Here is a 19,487-nt window from a genome sequence, read left to right as displayed (position 1 = left end):
TTGGTACATCTAGGTTCCACTCTTTATCTATAACAGCAGCATCTGCTGGAAACTGGTGTAGAAGTTTCAATTTTCTGAAATGAAAACAACAATTATGACATTGACCATTGACCATAAAACCATTAAACCTAATGCAACCTCACTTTCACCTTGTATAACTGAATTGCATGTAGTTAAATACCAAGATGTTCCCTTTATATGACAGAAATATTCCTTACCCAATAGGTTTAAGATGTCATTGAAGAAATGTCATAGATGTTTCACAGTTTCACAGTTTGAATAAAATCTGATAAGAGATGAAATATATATTTGTATGTTGAAACCAGTTCTAAGTGGTTTATAAAATTACTGTTTTTATTGCAATTGTAGGCAACATTACCAATATGTTCAAAGGATATGTACTGTGTCATATTTGAACATATATGAAAATGATGACTGATTTGAATGGTTGAAGTAAAATGATTGTGCTCATTTATGAAATGTTAGTGCATTGACACAAATCGACAAATTCGAAATAATTACAGGTACATTTTGTTGTTGATTTTTTAGTGCAGCATTGAGCATTTTTTTTTACAATATTTCCAACGTGTTCTTACTTCCATTTAAAAGGAACTGTCCTCATCTGAAAATCTGATTCACCCGTTGGATTAAGGAAGATTATCCTTTTATTTAAAGGTTCTACAATCTGAAATAAACAGGTTAAATAAAAAATCTATCATCATCTCTCCTCATAAAAGCACATACATGCACATCTAATATACAGTGTACTATAGAAAAACAAAACATCTTAACCTTTTCAGTGTGGTGTCAGTCAGTCTTATCACATTAATCTAGCATGCTATGCATTACTAAATAGTAGCGCAATGTTTCAGTCAGGGTATGGTTATGGCCTTACCAATATAAGATATGCAAGAAAATAAAGAAATGTAGCTCTTATCAACAAATTTGTATTTTTATAAATTGGTTTGCATGTCCTAACCATTTTCTGGTCCATTTCGATCTTTCTTACATAGCATATATTATTTTGTGAATATTGAATTTGCTTTTTTAAATATATTGATATATTATTATGATCAGTTCATTAAACAAAATTATACTAATAGAAAAAGATTAACAATTACCAACAAATCCCAGTGATCTCCACTTTGGTGGTATGCTCCAATTATTACCTCAGTAGACATCAATAGATTCTACAAAAAAAATAAAAAATTCAAATCATACAAAATCTTAACACATGGAATTCACCTCCTGAATACTTCACCTCCTGAATTTCATTTCTAAACAAATAAAAATATATATAAAAAAAATGTTACTTAGATCACTTAGTTTTAGGAAGTAGTTGTTATATTTACTAGAGTCACACATTATATCACAAGACAAACTACATGTAGCTTCATCAGCAATTAGTTAACATTAAACACTGGATGCTGTTGAGAAGTTTTTGCAGGTTATTTTACATTTCATACAAACATATCTAATGGTTTTGTGTCAATTGTATAAGTTTCCTCAGGGTTCATTTCGTCGGTTAAAAATAAAACTGTTTTCACTTTTCTAGAATGGAACTAATTATTTCTTTGACTGGATCTTAGGATCTTTCACAACAGAAATTTTAGGTAACCTGCCATGAATTTCATCTTCTTACCTTATATATCATGTACTGCAGCCACAATTTTTTAAAAAGGAAAACACCAACAGCTTCTAGATATTAAATTCAGACAAAACTAAATCATTATCACCTAATTTTCAAATACAGTATGCCATTAAACAGGTCCCTCCCAAATTTGGTTTTATTGATTTACTTTGTAGTATAATACAACAAAATTATGTTTTTAAAACTGTTACAGTAATTATACAATTCAGATATAGGAACTATACCTTTTCATTCCGTCCTGGAACATATTGCCCATTCAAAATGATGTTGGTTGTTGTCCCCAACATATGTTTTATCTTTAGACCGTTTGCCATCTCTCTATTGGCAACAAGTTCAAGGTAGGCGTCCATTATCTGAAAAAATAAAAAACAATGACAAAATGCAATGTTATGCATCTACATTTTATCGTTTAAAGAACATACTCAATTTGATTGCAATCTCCATGTATATAACATAATTGACATATATTTACCTTATCAGTCAACCAGCTGTTCTTTTTCAAAGAGGCAATATCTCCATAAGTGATGTTAGTCCCATATACTTTGGCAATGAAGTAATGGGACCCGGGTGCAATTTGGTCCTCCCAAATCTTTTCTATCTTAATAGCAGCTGAAAAAGAAATATTGCTTAATCACACCAATAAAAGAAAAAGTAATAAACATCGAATAATCATGTGTCCTACACCTACATTAATATGCATATCAGCAAAACAATAAAAAAAACATTGAAGATAATAATAGAATTCATATTCATGACGAAAATCTCCTTTTTGCTGATCTTATATTGCTTATTATTTATTTTTTGTTGTTGATATCTATCTTCTTAAAAGGGCAAATAGTCATATAAAAAGTCACATTCTACTAAATATTGTGACAAATATAAACTTGTACTATATACATAAATAATTCTTTTATGCTTATTGATGATCTAATTCACAGCAATACAAAAAGTAAAATGAAATAGTGTGATTTTGCACAGGACAAAAATGCACACAATACAATAGAAAAAAAAATACAAATTATCAAAGAATACTTTTTTTTTGGTATCTTGATCTTGGTAATTTAAAATTTTCATCCCAGAACGGGAATCGAACCTGGAACCTTTGTGTTAGTAGTCCGATGCTCTAACCACTGCACCACGACACCCTTCCAACAAGGTCAAGACTGTTAAAGTTTTTGTGAAATGGTAATAAATAAATAATACATTTGTATTTTCATATGTCAGAACTTCTAGAACTGTTTCACTTGCATTTTTCACTCTTTGTTTCATATTATCTACTTATATAATATTTTTTTTTTCATAATTTGTCATTCATTTTCACACCCCAAGGGTGACTTGGGTATAGAAATATGGTCACTTGGTCTTCTCCCGACCGGCAGTAAAACGCTTGCCGACGTGGGGCGTCCGTTTGGCTGTGCGGGATGTATCAAGTTCGCAGTATCGCAGTGGGACGTTAAATCCGCTGCCTCGTGTAAAGAGATTGCCACGCTCTTTGCACATTAAGAACCCATCTTACAACTCTTTTGAGGGTTCCGTAGGTGGCCTGTTGCAAGGCAAAATTTCTGTCCCTATCCAAGATACCCTCATTTTCCAGTGACAGTCCAAATTTCCCCGACCATCATCCCAGATGGCCTCTATCGTATCAACCTACCTATTATATGTATTGTGAACTTGTTCTCGTCCTGAAAATGCATGAAATATTTGCCACTGGCGTTAAGCGACCAACAATCAATCAATTATTCATTTTCAACAGACTAGTTTAGATCTATATGCAATTGGGAATGTAGCTCCTTGGGAAGAATTTTAGTGCCAAAATAAAATCCAAGGACAATCAGTTGAGAAATGAGTAGATTGAATGATGTTTTTAATACTTGTAATTCAAATACCATGGTAACATCTATCATGGGATCATATGTTGATTGATTGATTGATTGTTGGTTGCTTTACGCCGCATTAGCACAAAAAGGCTATATCGCGGCGAGAGCTAATTCGAATATTTTTACAATTTAAAGCATATTTTTAAAATAAGACAAAAGGTCCTTCAATACACTAAAATTCTTGACTAAAGCAAATTGATTATATACAAATAAAAGTCAACAGTAAAATAACGTGATAAAAATTAAAATCGATTTAAATATAATAACATTTTTATATTTCATAATAAATTCCAATTTCTTTTAAAAAAGCAACAATATTTGTAAATGGAACATTATTAAATAAATCATACATATTATTGACATTGAAATGCTTCTTACGAATATCAGCAAAGTCAATACAATTTATTAAAACATGTTTAATAGTATACTTGCAGTTGCAAGGAACACATTGTGGTTCATCTTCATTTTTTAAAAGATACTCGTGTGTTATTCTAGTATGACCAATACGACATCTAGTAATAACACACTGATCTTTTCTGCACATAATATTATCAAAAGGTTTGCCTAAATTAGGTTTAATTTCATGCAATTTATTATCGTCTTTTTTACTCCATTTACTTTTCAATATATTAAAAACATATTCTCTAATATTAGATTTAAAATCAGTATATGGTATATCACAGTTAGATAGAGGGTCACCAAGGGCATTCTTTGCCTCAAGGTCTACAGCTGTGTTTCCAAGGATTCCAACATGACTCGGAACCCATAGAAATATTATTTCTTTCAGAAGAATTTTTAAATTCCTCATTACATATAAAATTTTCAGGATTGTTGGGTTTTTAATTTTAGTATTTCGTATAGCTTGTAAGCATGAAAGTGAATCCGAACATATAATAAATTTGGATTTATCTGAAGAAGCAATAAATTTCAAAGCCAAAATTATTGCTTCTGCTTCAGCAGTAAAGATGGATGCATCAGATGGCAAACGGAGGGTTGCAGCTCTGTCCCTGAAGACAGCAGCAGATGCAACTCTATCACCATCTTTTGATCCATCAGTATAGACAGTTGAAAAATCGAGATAATCGGCTTTAAATTCGGCATAGTGTTGCTGAATTAAAAGAGGATTTGTTTTATTTTTATTGTGTTCACGGAGATCAAATATCATTTTTGGTTTGGGAAGTTCCCATGGAGGACATTTGCAAGTTTGAACTTGAGCAACAGATTTTAAATCAAAAGAAGCTAAATGTGGTTTTAAACGTAAACCTAACGGAGGAATTTTATTTTCATGTTTTGCAAAAATATCTTCATAAATCGGATTAAAAACACAGCTGTAGGCAGGATTATCTGAATGCGCTTTTAGTTTGACAGCATATTGAAGTCCAAGCTTCAAACGTCTGTCAGTGAGTGAGTGCTCATCAGCCTCTACATACAGACTCTCAACTGGTGAGGTTTTAAATGCGGCAAGACAGAGACGCAAACCTTGGTGATGCACAGCATCGAGAATCTGTATGTAGGACTTCCTTGCAGAGCCATACACTATAGAGCCATAATCTAGTTTAGATCTAACAAGATATCTATATAAATTGAGTAAAATGTTGCGATCAGCACCCCAGTCAGTGCTGCCGACAACTTTTAAAATATCTAAAGCTTTTAAACATCTCGCTTTTAACATTTTGATATGGGGTAGAAAGGTTAACTTTTTATCGAAAAGTAAACCAAGAAATTTGGTTTCATCAACCATTTTAATTGGGTTGCCGTACAAAGTTAGTTCTGGATCAAGATGCAATTTTCTTTTGTTACAAAAATGCATCCCGACCGTTTTTGAAGTGGAAAATTTAAAACCATTTTCCGAGGCCCATTTTTCAATTCTTCCAAGACATAATTGTAATTGTCTTTCAATGTTATCCATATTTTTGCCTCTGTAACATATTAAAAAATCATCAACGTACAATGAACCTTCAATATTACTTTTTAAAACTTCAACAAGGCTGTTGATTTTAAGACTAAATAATGTAACAGATAAAATACTGCCCTGAGGGACACCCATTTCTTGATCATAAAGATCAGACATGGTCGAATTAACTCTAACATTAAATTGTCTGTTAGAGAGAAAATTAGAAATAAAATTAGGCATATTGCCTTTCAACCCCATATCAAATAGATCATTTAAAATACCATATTTCCATGCAGTATCGTAGGCCTTCTCAAGGTCGAAAAAGACCGACACCACATGCTCATTTTTCGCAAAACCATTACGGACAAATGATTCGAATCGAACAAGATGATCAAGAGTACTGCGACCCTGTCGGAATCCACACTGGATATTGGCTAATAGCCCATTGGATTCCAGGAACCAAACAAGGCGATCATTGACCATCCGTTCGAGTGTTTTACAGACACAACTGGTAAGAGCAATTGGTCGATAATTAATAGGATCCGTATGATCTTTACTTGGTTTTGGAATAGGCACGACGGTTGCAAGCTTCCAGATTGATGGTAAATCACCAGATTCCCAGATGTTATTCATGAGCTGCAAGAGAGCTTCTAGCGAGGAATCTGGCAAATGTTTTAAGAGTTGGTAGTGAATATTATCAGGCCCACAAGCTGTATCATGGGCTTTTGACAGAGATGTTTTAAGTTCTTCAAGAGAAAATAGTTTATTATAATTTTCACCATTTTTTGATTTAAAGTTTAATTTAATTTTTTCTTTTTGTTTTTTAACTTTTTTAAAGTCTTCCCTGTAGTTGTTACAAGAAGAAGACTTTGCAAAAGTTTCACTAAGTTTGTTGGCAATATCCTTTTCAGATGTTAATAAATTATTGCCGTCTTTCAAATGTTTTACAGTGGCTTTAGAATTTTTACCTTTTATTTTATTTACCATATTCCAAACTTTTGTCATCGGAGTGCGAGATGTAATCCCCGAGACAAATTTTTCCAGGATGTTCGTCGGGCTTGCCTACAAGTCCGCCGTGCCTTAGCGCGAAAAATACGGAAATTACTCAAGTTTTCCGTCGTTGGTTGTTGATTGAACCGTCTTTCAGATTTTTTACGGTCACCTATGGCTTGATCACATGCGTCATCAAACCATGGTTTACTGGGATGTTTTGGATTTGCCGAGGTCTTAGGAATAGTTCTGTCAGCAATTGACGTTAGAACTGTATTAAAAGTTAAAATTGGATCTTGCACAGTCTCAAACATCTTTGACTGAAGTTCCGCTCGACAGAGATTCTCAAACAAGGACCAGTCCGCCTTGTCAAGTTTCCAACGTGGTACTCTCTGTTGGGCAGAATTAAAAAGATGTTCAAGTACTATTGGAAAATGATCACTTCCACATAGATCATCATGGACACGCCATGAATAATCCAGAAGCAGAGAGGGATCGCATATAGTGATATCAATAGAAGAATAAGACCCGTTTCCAGGATGAAGATACGTATTAGATCCATCATTAAAAATGCATAATCCTTCTTGAGAGACAAAGTCCTCAATGATCTTACCTTTGGCATTATGAGTCTTGCTACCCCATAATGGATTGTGGGCATTGAAGTCGCCCATAAGTATAAATGGTGAGGGTAATTGATCAGTGAGGTTTTTGAGTTTTGCTTTATCGATAATTGAATTAGGTTGAATATATATCGAACATAATGTAATTGTTTTGTCTAATGATAAACGAATTGCAACTGCTTGCAGATCCGTTGTGAGTTGGACTGTGCTATGAATGACGTTGTCCTTCACAAAAATGGATGATCCGCCTGCAGCACGTTCATCTACCTTAGAAAATGTACTATACATGTTGTATCCTTTTAAAGATACGTTGTCACTTTCTTTTAGATGAGTTTCTTGAAGACAAAATGCAATAGGTAAAAAAGACTGAACTAGAAGTGTTAACTCGAGAAGATTTATTTTAAGACCTCGGCAATTCCATTGGATTATATTTGTCATTATTTAATAAAAGAAGGGCGAATGCTGTCGAGTTTGCCAGCATTCTTATTTCGCTCACCCTGAGATCGTGATCTTTCGGGTGGCGGAACACTTTCAGTTTCCATTTCAGTTTCGATGATAAGTGTTGAAAATCTGTTGTGCGAGGAGAGTCGTCGATCTCCAGGACTACGCGCAGCTGGTGTTACTCCGCCTCGACCCCTACCCCGCGACCTCGAATCAGAAGACTTCTGAGAGGATGTATTTCCTGGCTTCTTTTGGACATCCTTCTTTTCTTGAGAACGAAGAGGAGATGGGGCTCTGGTAGACTGTGTACTGGACGAAGAAGATACCTTCTTGGATGCAGATAAAGGAAGACTTTTGGAGGTGGAAGAATCATCTATGTCACTGGGAAGATCCCAGACAGATTCACCGCTCCAATTGTGTATTTCTACTGTTTCTTTTTTCTTTTTATTTTTTTTTCTCATTTTTTTTTGGTGATGATAGTGAGCTTTGTAGGGAAGATTGAGTTGACTGAGTACTGGTTTTGGAAGATATTGGTTTTCTTGGAATTAATATTCTATCGGTAGGTTCTGTTTCAACAGGCAGCATTTTAAAATTGTCCGCATCAATTGGCCAAGTCATGCGAGTTTGTGTATTCTCGTGACTGAATGAGCGGACAACTTTGCTGGCGTACGATGGTCTGTTTGAAACAAGGAGATCATTCGAAACAGAAGCTATCTGTTTAGCTTCTGGGTAACTAATGTTTCTTTCTGTTTTAATTTTAATAATATTTTTTTCTTTAAGGTAAACAGGGCAGTCCCTAGACGATGAAAAATGGGATTCACCACAGTTTACACATTTAGAAGATTCAGAGTGACAGTTTGTTCCCTCGTGTCCTTCGTCAGAACACTTGAAGCATCTCTGCTTACCACGACATTGTTTGCTTCCATGACCAAACTTTTGACAAGTAAAGCATCGAATTGGGTTTGGGATAAACATGTCAACTCTGATTCCGAAGCAACCTAAAGTAATAGATGGAGGAGGAGTTGGAGTTCTAAAGGTCAAAAGATAAGTATTTAATTTGATTATATTTCCATTCTTTTTAATTTGAAATCTAATAACATTAGTTACACCTTGGCTTGAAAGTTCCTCACCGATTTCTTCCACGGTAAGGTCATCAAGGTATTGACTTCTGTCTCGAATGATCCCCTTACAGCTGTTCAAACTGTTATGAGGAGAGGCAGAAACAGGAAAGTTTGATATTGTAGACATTGTAAGTAAATTTGTTGATTGACTTTTGTTGGAACATTCAACCAACAAATTGCCAGATCTCAGTTTTGAAACTTTTTTAACAGTACCAGCAACGCTTTGAATTTGTTTGTGAATTACAAAGGGCGATATTTTTGAAATTGGTTTTTCTTCTGTTCCTTTTATTACAATAAATCTGGGCCAACTGTCATCTTCCCGACAGGGCTCTGAATCATCACATTTTCTTTTCTTATGTATTAAAGCTGATTTAGAGGGTTTGTTTTGTTGTGCCATATGAAAGGAAAAAGATTCACCATTCTTGCCATCCACCCACCTCGGAGTGCCTACAAGGGCGATGCTGTGTTTCCGTGGCGAACCGGGATCGAGTGCTAATGCTGAAAACGAGCTCCAAATATAATGTAGCTGGTCCTCAAAATCAGCACCCAAGATCCACTGCGGAAAGCACCAGATGTTCCAAGAATAGTATACTCAAGCAGAGCGTATCCATCAAGCGAAAAAGAAAGCGTACCACTTGATTGACCCATGAGCCATCGCCTTCTTCAGTTATCCAAAATATAAATAGCTTAATTTAAAATACATGTGTATATTATGAAAATTGTAACAAGAAAGCTTATTGTTGAGGATTAACTGAAGGGCTAGACATGACCAGCCGATTGATCGAACCGGGTCCATCCGACCTCCCGTTTAGATGATTTCGAAGCCAAAGCAGCTTATTGAACTATAGTCTCGTCGGGATCATATGTTATGCACCTCTCAAACGGGTTTAGAGTGAATCAATACAGAAAAAGTAGAATGTGCTTTTGGTTAACACTTTCGTTTCCATCAGTTTTAGTTTGTTTCCCCGATTTTGTTTTTTGTCCATGGATTTATGAGTTTTGAACTGCGGTATACTACTGTTGCCTTTATTTAGCAGACACCTTTTATAGTTGATGTGCCTGCATACAATCATGTAATGTAATAATTATAAAACATTAGACAGTTTTATCATTTAATGAGTAAAAAACTGTCAACCAACTAATTTTCGCGAGTGATTTATTTTCGGGACTTTTGGGAGTAGAAAAGTAACGTGAATATAAATCGTCGCAAATATGCAACACATGGATAATTCCTTATCTAGCTACATGAAACAAATTTGTAAATCATGAAATTAAATCGTCGCGAAAAGGGTCAGAAGCCTGTAATTCAGTGGTTGTCGTTTGTTTAAGTGTTACATATTTGTTTTTCGTTTATTTAAAAAAACAAATAAGGCCGTTAGTTTTTTTGTTTGAATTATTTTACATTGTCATATCGGGACCTTTTCATAGCTGACTATACGAAAGGGGCTTTACTCATTGTTGAAGGCCGTACGATGACCTATAGTTGTTAATTTCTGTTATTTTTAGTTTCTTGTGGACAGTTGTCTCATTGGCAATCATACCACATCTTCTTTTTATAGTAATGGCAAACGAGAGAAAGTATCCGCAAAAAAAGGTTGGTTTACAGTAACTACAGTCAAAAATATTGTAAATAAACTCATCATAGATACCAGGACTAAATTGTGTATATACGCTACACGCGCTTTTCGTCTTCAAAAGACTGATCAGTGGCGCTCGAATCCCAAAAGTTCAAAAGGCAAAATAAAGTACGAAGTTGAAGAGCATTGAGGACAAAAATTTCAAAAGTTTTGTCAAATCCAGGTAAGGTAATCTATGCCAAGGTAATCTAAGGTAATCAATGCCCTAGTATTTCAAAAATCAAAAATTTTGTAAACAGTTAATTTATAAATATAACCATATCAATGATAATTGATTTCAGCACTTACTAGGCTGGTGATATGTAAAGCCTCGGTCACACCTTACCGGATAGCTCGACCGGACGCCTAACGGATATGGGGCAATCCGTTCATGTCTGTTAAACATCCGTCCATATCCGTTGCATCTCCGTTAGGCGTACGTTTTATCCGTCGACGTCCGTTCTGTCCGGTGGAAAATTTTGAGCATGTTCAAAACTTTGAACGGACGTCCAACGGATACAATATCCGTTGAACGTCCGTTTTGTACGGTACTCGTCCGTTTCGTTTCCGTTTTTTATCCGTTATACATCCGTTGGAGGTCTGGAAGATAAATTCACCAACGAACTTCTACCGGACGTTTAACGGATAAAACGGACTCATAACGGATGATGAACGGATCTGAAACGGATAAATACCAATTGAAAATTTCGCGTCAGAAATGATTATTGATATGTCAGATTTCTTAAGGTTCATGAATTCTTATTATTCATAATCGATCTTAGAGTATAGGCACGTCTTCACAATCAAACAGCTCTTATTCAGACACTGCCTTTTGGCTGAATTTTGAAGCCTAAACCAAAACCTGTTACACAGAAACATTTTGAATATTTATGCAATTTACATGTATTATTATTGTCGCCTTTGATTTTTCCGTATATCTTGTTTATCAGTTTTAACCGGTACGCTTCCGTTAGGTATCCGTTTTATGTGTTACTCGTCCGTTGGATGTACGTTCGACATCCGTTCTGTCCGGTACGTGTCCGTTTCTCGTACGTTGCATATTCGGTGTGTGTCCGTTATGCATCCGTTACACGTCTGTTTTATTCGGTCAGTATATCAACGGACTCCCAACGGATAACAATTTTGTCAACGGACAACTTTTATTTTTATCCGTTAGGCGTCCGTTCGTGCTATCCGTTAAGGTGTGACCGAGGCTTAACTGTTCATCAATTCGTGTAATAAACAATCACTAATAAAGCACTATTCAATAATTACAGTAATTTTGAGTCAGATTGGATATCAAGGGTCTTTTCACGGAATTGTTCCCTTCAAGAGTTCTTTATGTCCAGAATGGGAAGGCCTGCAATAAGCAATTAAAGAACAGCTTTAACCTTTCATAATGTTATAAACTGGATCTATTTTACAAATATGTGGGTATTTTGTTTTGCTAATAAAATTGAGAAAGGAAATGGTGAATATGTCAAAGCGACAACCACACGACCATAGAGCAAACAACAGCCGAAGGCAACCAATGGGTCTTCAATGTAGCGAGAATTCCCGCACTCGTTGGTGTCCTTCAGCTGGCCCCTTAAATATGCATAATATTTTATCGTATGTTTTTATATGTTGTGATGTTATGCTATTGTTTCAGAAAAAGGGAGAAGGTTTGGGCCCATTAAAACGTTTAATCCCGCTGCAAATGTTTGCACCTGTCCTAAGTCAGGAATCTGATGTACAGTAGTTGTCGTTTGTTTATGTAATATATACGTGTTTCTCGTTTCTCGTTTTGTTTATATAGATCAGACCGTTGGTTTTCCCGTTTGAATGGTTTTACACTAGTAATTTTGGGGCCCTTTATAGCTTGTTGTTCGGTGTGAGCCAAGGCTCCGTGTTGAAGGCCGTACTTTAACCTATAATGGTTTAATTTTTTAATTTTTATTTGGATGGAGAGTTGTCTCATTGGCACTCACACCACATCTTCCTATATCTATATAATAGTACAGTGATAATGGACGTCATACTAAACTCCGAATTATACACAAGAAACTAAAATTTAAAATCATACAAGACTAACAAAGGCCAAAGGTTCCTGACTTGGGACAGGCGCAAAATTGCGGCGGGGTTAAACATGTTTATGAGATCTCAACCCTCCCCCTATACCTCTAGCCAATGTAGAAAAGTAAAAGAATAATAATACGCACGTTAAAATTCAGTTCAAGAGAAGTCCGAGTCCGATGTCAAAAGATGTAACAAAAGAAAATAAATAAAGTGACAATAATACATAAATAACAACAGACTACTAGCAGTTAACTGACATACCAGCTCCAGACCTCAATTAAACTGATTGAAAGATTATGTCTTCATCATATGAATATCAGGTACAATCCCTCCCGTTAGGGGTTTAGTATCATACTATCATAAAATATATGAGAAGAACATAACCCGTGTCATGCCAACAACTGTTTTTTTTAGAAATAAATGTGTTTAGTTCCGATGCAAAGACCCTATCAGTGAATCAATGTTATAGCCAAAATATGCAATCTTTAATGACCTGACAACTGTATCGTAACTATATCCCCTTTTAATAAGTCTATTTAAAGGTTTTGTTAGTTTCTGAGGAGAATACTGACATTTTTGTGCTTTATAAAGAATATTTCAATAAAATTTTGGATGTGAAATACCTGAACGTATAAGATGTCTGCATGTTGAGTTATATTTACGAATTATTTCCTTATACCGGTGATAAAATTTAGTAAATGTTTTGACCAGTTTGTGATATCGAAAACCCTGGTGTAATAATTTTTCAGTAATATATAAATTTCTCTCGCTAAAATCTAATACGTTGTTACATACACGAGCGAATCGTACAAGTTGAGATATATAAACACCATAAGATGGTGACAAGGGAACGTCACCATCTAAAAATGGATAATTAACAATAGGAAATGAAAAATCATCTCTTTTATCATAAATTTTTGTTTTAAGCTTCCCGTTTATGATATAGATATCAAGATCGAGGAAAGGGTAGTGATCATTGTTATCATTAGCTTTATTTAAAGTAAGTTCTACAGGATAAATTTCTTTTGTATACATACTGAAGTCGTCATTATTGAAAGCCAATATATCATCCAAATATCTAAAAGTATTGTTAAATTTATGTATCAAATGTTGTTTTGATGGGTCTTTGCTAATTTTAGTCATAAATTGTAACTCATAACAATACAAAAACAGGTCCGCAATCAGTGGTGCACAGTTAGTCCCCATTGGAATTTCAATAACTTGACGATATATGGAATCTCCAAAGCGAACAAAAATGTTATCAAGTAAAAATTCAAGCGCATAAATAGTATCAAAGCATGTCCAATTGACATAGTTCTTTTGTTTATTGCTACTAAAAAATGATCTAAAAGAGTTTGAACATATTTACTCGCATTCCGACTTTTTAAATGCCCAGTTAATTAGGGATGTGAATTTTTTCTTAATAAGAATATGAGGCAAAGTGGTATATAGGGTAGAAAAATCAAAACTTTGGACAGATTCAAAATCACCAATATATGCATTCAATTTATCAAGTACTTCCAACGAGTTTTTGACACTCCAAAAGTAATTAATTCCACTATTTTCAAAGGCCTTATTTGAACAATTTATTATCAGGTTTTTTTATTGTACCAAGTGTACTAGTAAGAAAAACAGACAATTTAGTAGTTGAACAATGGCTAGAAGATGAAATAAATCTATATTTGTAAGGTTATTTGTGCAGCTTCGGAAGCCAGTACATAGTTGGGACTTTCATTGTGTTTGGTTCTGCTTGTAAAGAAGTAGCTAAAAGTTTATGTTTGTTACAGATGTCGTTTTCTGAAAATGAAGTCAGTTGGAATGTTGGTGAATTCGTGATTTCCTTTTGCAGAACCTCTATATAAAATTTACGTCAAACACTAATGATATTCTTAGCAGCTTTATCAGCCGGGACAAACACAAATTCCTTGGCTAGTTCTGTTAGTTTATTTTTGATACGCGAAATAGGGTTTTATACGCGAAATAGGGTTTTTATAGTTTTTGTTAAGAGTAAATGTTCTTTAAAATGCTGTATTCGAATATCAACTATCTTCATTACTGAATTAAAAAAAGAATCCAAAGATTTTTTGTCAGCTTTTTCCCGTTTTACCCATTTCAAACAGTAGGCACGGAGTGAGTCGTTGATGATATTACGACACTCATTCCAGTTAATAGTTAAGCTACTCTTTTAAGTACTGAAACAAACTAAGATAGCAGCATGAATACTGAATGTACTGTTAATTGTTCCACAAAAGCTTTAGATAAAAAAACTTGCAGTTGTTTTTAATTACAAGACTTTACTTACTCTCCTTCAATGTAGGAACTTTCGAGAAAGTTACGAATTTTTCTAAAAATGATTGACCATTTCCTGGCTTACAGACCCTACTATTCTTTGAAATCCTTGAAAAAAAATACGATTGAAAACTTTATAATTTATGATGCAAAAAGTTTAAATCAGTTCACTTTTAAAAGAGATTAACCCATTCATGAGCCAAGTAGTCAACCCTTTGGTGTTGACATGAATATCAATAATGTGGTCATTTTAATAAATTTCCTGTACAAAACTTTGAATTTTTTGAAAAACTAAGGATATTTTATCCCAGTCATAGATTACCATAGCCGTATTTGGCAAATCTTTTTGGAATTTTTGATCATCAATGCTCATCAACTTTTTACTTGTTTGGCTTTAAAAATATTTTGATATGAGCGTCACTGATGAGTCTTATGTGTCGAAACGCGCGTATAGCGTTATAAATTATAATCCTGGTACCTTTGATAACTATTTACACCACTGGGTCGATGCCACTGCTGGTGGACGTTTCGTCCCCGAGGTTATCACCAGCCAAGTAGTCAACACTTTGGTGTGACATGAATATCAAAAATGTGGTCATTTTAATAAATTTCCTGTTACAAAACTTTGAATGTTTCGAAAAACTAAGGATTTTCTTATCCCAGGCATAGATCACCTTAGCCGTATTTGGCACATCTTTTTGGAATTTTGGATCCTCAATGCTCATCATCTTTTTACTTGTTTGACTTTATAAATATTTTGATATGAGCGTCACTGATGAGTCTTATGTAGACGAAACGCGCGTCTGGCGTTATAAATTATAATCCTGGTACCTTTGATAACTATGGATATAACTCGACAGGGTTATTACAGAAAAGAAATTACATCTGTTCTTACAGATACTTTCATGAGTTGTCTTCTCTTCAAATCCGTACATTTTCTAAATCTGTAAAAAAACATGTTTGTTATTTGTAAAAAAAAAATGGTAACGCGTTACTTTATCGGGGTTTTGCCACAAACGGCCTTTCATAGACAGCTTATATTACTTTATGAAATGAAAATATACGTGCTACAGCCGGTTGTTCTAAAGTGTCATTAGCTTTATGAGTCATTAAGGCTAAATGATGCATTAAGTTCTTTATGTGATATTAGTTAACGAGTCTATTAAAATGTGTTGTACGAAGCACACTTTTGTTGCTCATTAACTAATGTACATTTAATGAAGGGTGCGTCATTAAACTATCTTTAAATGTTGGTTTTCCCCTAAATATTCCTCACAATTCCCTAAGCTGTAAACATCCGTCGTCTGCTACCATTACCAACGCACAAACTAGAGACAGGGAGAACACAAAGACTCAGAGAAATCGATCTAAAAATTTCGAATCGTCGGAAATAACATTGAACACGGAACTGGTGCAACAAAACATATCCATAATCAGTGATACATTTAATTCAAGTCAGGGCACCAGTTCCGTGACCAGTGAAAAAAAGTTGATCTGGGAGCACATAACCGAAAGGGTCAACTCTTTAGATGTGTGCCCCAGATCCACAAAAGAAATTAAAACTAAGTGGTTTAATTTACATCAAGAGGCGAAAAAAGCCTTCTCAGAGAAGGCCCGTGATCACCAGAGAACTGGCGGTGGTCCACCACCCAAACCTTTGACAGAGGCACAAGAAAAGATTGTGGATATATACAAAGATTGACCTAGTTTTACGGGATTGCAGGGGGTGGAGTCTACAATTGTGCGAATGATATATTATATATTCACGGAGGTAATTGAATATTGAATCGAAAGATATGATATATTTGCAAAGAAAAAATACCGATTTCGAGATAGAAACGAACAACCCAAGTACAATTATGTTTTTGCTTTGGAATACTCTTTATGCCCGAAGCAAATCCATAGAAGGTCATTCAAAGAGGGACGAAAGATACCAAAGGGACAGTCAAACTCATAAATCTAAAACAAACTGACAACGCCATGGCTAAAAATGAAAAAGACAAACAGAAAAACAATAGTACACATGACACAACATAGAAAACTAAAGAATAAACAACACGAACCCCACCAAAAACTAGGGGTGATCTCAGGTGCTCCGGAAGGGTAAGCAGATCCTGCTCCACATGCGGCACATCAAACGTCATATCAATCTTGGACTAACATTTGTTATACAGAATTTTGTTATGCCATTTGATAAAATTTGTTTATTTACACTTAATCAGGTAAAGGTGTAACAATTAGGTTTACTATTTGATGGAAGAAACCGGATCGGGAACCAAAATAGTGCCCGTAATCGCTCCCAATGTTATAGATATATGACAGTATTTTGACAGGTGGAAATGAGTTTGTATGCGAAAACTGTTCAACTTTTTAACCCAATAGGCATCATTAAATAATTTGATTTTTTTATGTCAGTTAAGTGAACTTTGACTTCATTAAAATATCTGTACAACAGATTTAATGACACATTATTATACCCCCGCTTTAAAATGGGGAGGTATACTGTTTTACCTCTGTCCTTCCTGTCCTTCCTTCCGTCAGTCCGTCCGTCCCATGAATATTTTTCCTCGCATTTTTCTCAGGAACTACGATACAAGGATTTCTGAAATTTAGTTTCAGTGTTTATCTTAGTCAGATATACCGTGTGATGCGTTTTCAGATTGATCACTTGACAACTTCTTGTTTACCGAACACTTGTATGATTTTTACACATGATAGCCAAGTTGAAAATTTTCGTCACATTTTTCTCAGGAACTACAATACAAGGATTTCTGAAATTTGTTTTCAGGATTCATATAGTCAGCTATACCGTGTGATGCGTTTTCAGATTCATCACTCGACAACTTCCTGTTTACCGAACACTTTCATATTTTTACACTATTAATATTATCCACTTGCGGCGGGGGCATCATCAGTGAGCAGTAGCTCGCAGTTTCACTTGTTTAATGATGCGCTAATGACAGTTTAATGAGCCGTTAACTTTAATGAAACGTTCGAACAACCGGCTGCTGGAATATATAAATTTATTGCATAACAAATGCCTATAAAAATTTATTTCAATTTGTAGAATTTATTATTTGTCGAGGGTTTCTATATTTTTTGCGAGAAAAAAAAATGTTCCAATATTTTTATAATTTACAGAAAACTTCTGACCTTATATAATTGAATTGTAATTCTATAAAACACATTTTGAACAGTCGCTCGCTGCAGATAGAAGTATTGCAAAACCAGTCCTGGACGAATGCAAAACCAGTCCTGGATTAATTTGATCTAATAAAAACTTCTTTGCCAGGTAAAGCATGGGGGAATGAGTACCATTTGTTTACTCTGAGCATTTTTTTACAGAGACCTATTTACATATATTCTACATTCAGAATAAATGACATTTTTATATACGAAAAGTGCAGTGCTAGTGAGGTGAAAGAATTGTTTGACAAAAAATCAATACTGATTGTCAAACATTTGAAATATATTCCAGATTCACAATTCGGAATACAAGTGAATTCCAGTATTCCATTATGCGAATTTTTCCGTCATTCTCATTACACAGCTGTTTTGCCACGCACAAATGATTCATTCAAATGTATTCCACAGTGCTCAATTTTACCATGATAACAAACTTTACTAACTAAATCATGACCATAAATTATCGTCAATAGTAATGTACAATTATTAATTTTTTAATTTTTTTCAGAAGATATCCCGAAAATGGACGTTTATGTTCAAGGAATTTGCCAATCCCATTTATATTGTTTTGTAGAACAATAAACACCTGAAACCTGCAGAGGCAAAAATTGCAAATTCCCCCATCTAAAAGAAAGTTACATTGATTCACACTGCCATTTAGATTTACTGAACCAAGACTACCACTGTCATGTTGATTCAATGAACATGCCTAAATATTTTGGTGAATGTATTACGAATTGCTGTTTGCCCATTGATTACAATCAATGGCAAAATTTGCAATCTTTATAAGATTCAAAACAAATTTTACTGTTAGGCTACATCCTAAACGTGCACACTTATATGATATAAATACTGAACTAAAAGTAAAAGAAATGGCAACAAATAAAGATTGTGTAGAAGTTGGAGAATATGGATTGGATTATACTAAAAACGTGCTGTAGCAATAAAAAAAAAAAGCATGCATAGAACAGTTGAAAATTGCAAATAGATTAGACAAACCAATTGTTCTTCATTTGCGCGACAGTTGCATGGATGCATTTCATATTGCAAAGGAATATTTACCTGCATCGCACAAGATTCACCTGCGCTGTTTTACTACAATAAATGATTATCACAAATGGAAATATTTCTCAAACTGTAAAATTGGAATAACAAATATGGTGACATTCCCTACAGCATACAATATTCACCAATTAGCAAGAGAAATACCTTTGGGAGACATTCTATTGGAAACTGACAGTCCATCTTTTAACCTAGGAATATTATGAATGGACAAAATATTTTACATCCAGGACACGCACTGAATGTTGCAATGAGAATAGCATAGTTGCGCAATACATCAATAAATGATGTCATAAAAACTACAACAGACAATACAAACTTCATATACAATCTCTGATTTTAAAGGTATGTACATTAACACATATCAAATCTTGCTAGAATGATTGCATGCACATTTGTTTTGCCAATGGTGTTTTCATTTTTATTTCCTTTGTTTGCATGTCATTTTTCATTCATGCACGTCACCATTCCATTTAGATAGAATGTAACACAAATCAATTATAACCATTTTTTTTAATTTTGAAAAACAAAATTTTGTAAATTATTCCATGATATATATATTTGCCCACCTTCCAAAAAAAGACAAACATTCTTTTAATGGTATGACTGCTAAAGACAGAACTATTAAAACAACAATGCAATATATCAAATGTATTTTTCTTAAAAGATAATAATGCAAGCA

At 34.4% G+C, this 19,487-nt stretch overlaps 1 protein-coding gene across 1 annotated transcript; it reads right to left on the bottom strand.

Moving 5' to 3' along the window:
* Positions 1–7,469: 7,469 nt before the first annotated feature.
* Positions 7,470–8,991, bottom strand: LOC134710906 (uncharacterized). The gene is made up of 2 exons (XM_063571322.1): positions 8,144–8,991; positions 7,470–7,881 (listed from the first exon to the last, which is right to left on the bottom strand). The coding sequence occupies exons 1-2, from the start codon at positions 8,989–8,991 to the stop codon at positions 7,470–7,472; spliced, it is 1,260 nt and encodes a 419-aa protein (XP_063427392.1).
* Positions 8,992–19,487: the final 10,496 nt, after the last annotated feature.

The sequence above is a fragment of the Mytilus trossulus genome, chromosome 3 (assembly GCF_036588685.1).
Source record: "Mytilus trossulus isolate FHL-02 chromosome 3, PNRI_Mtr1.1.1.hap1, whole genome shotgun sequence".
Classification (NCBI taxonomy): domain Eukaryota; kingdom Metazoa; phylum Mollusca; class Bivalvia; order Mytilida; family Mytilidae; genus Mytilus; species Mytilus trossulus.
The sequence above is the reverse complement of the archived record's forward strand: the minus strand, read 5'-3'. Positions and strand labels throughout refer to the sequence as shown.

Excerpts from the sequence above, each read along its gene's own strand:
- LOC134710906 (XM_063571322.1), bottom strand. The coding sequence starts at position 8,991 with ATGGCACAACAAAACAAACCCTCTAAATCAGCTTTAATACATAAGAAA. Across the intron at positions 7,882-8,143 it reads CTTGTTTCAAACAGACCATC|CGGTGAATCTGTCTGGGATC; the intron begins GTACGCCAGCAA and ends ACACAATTGGAG.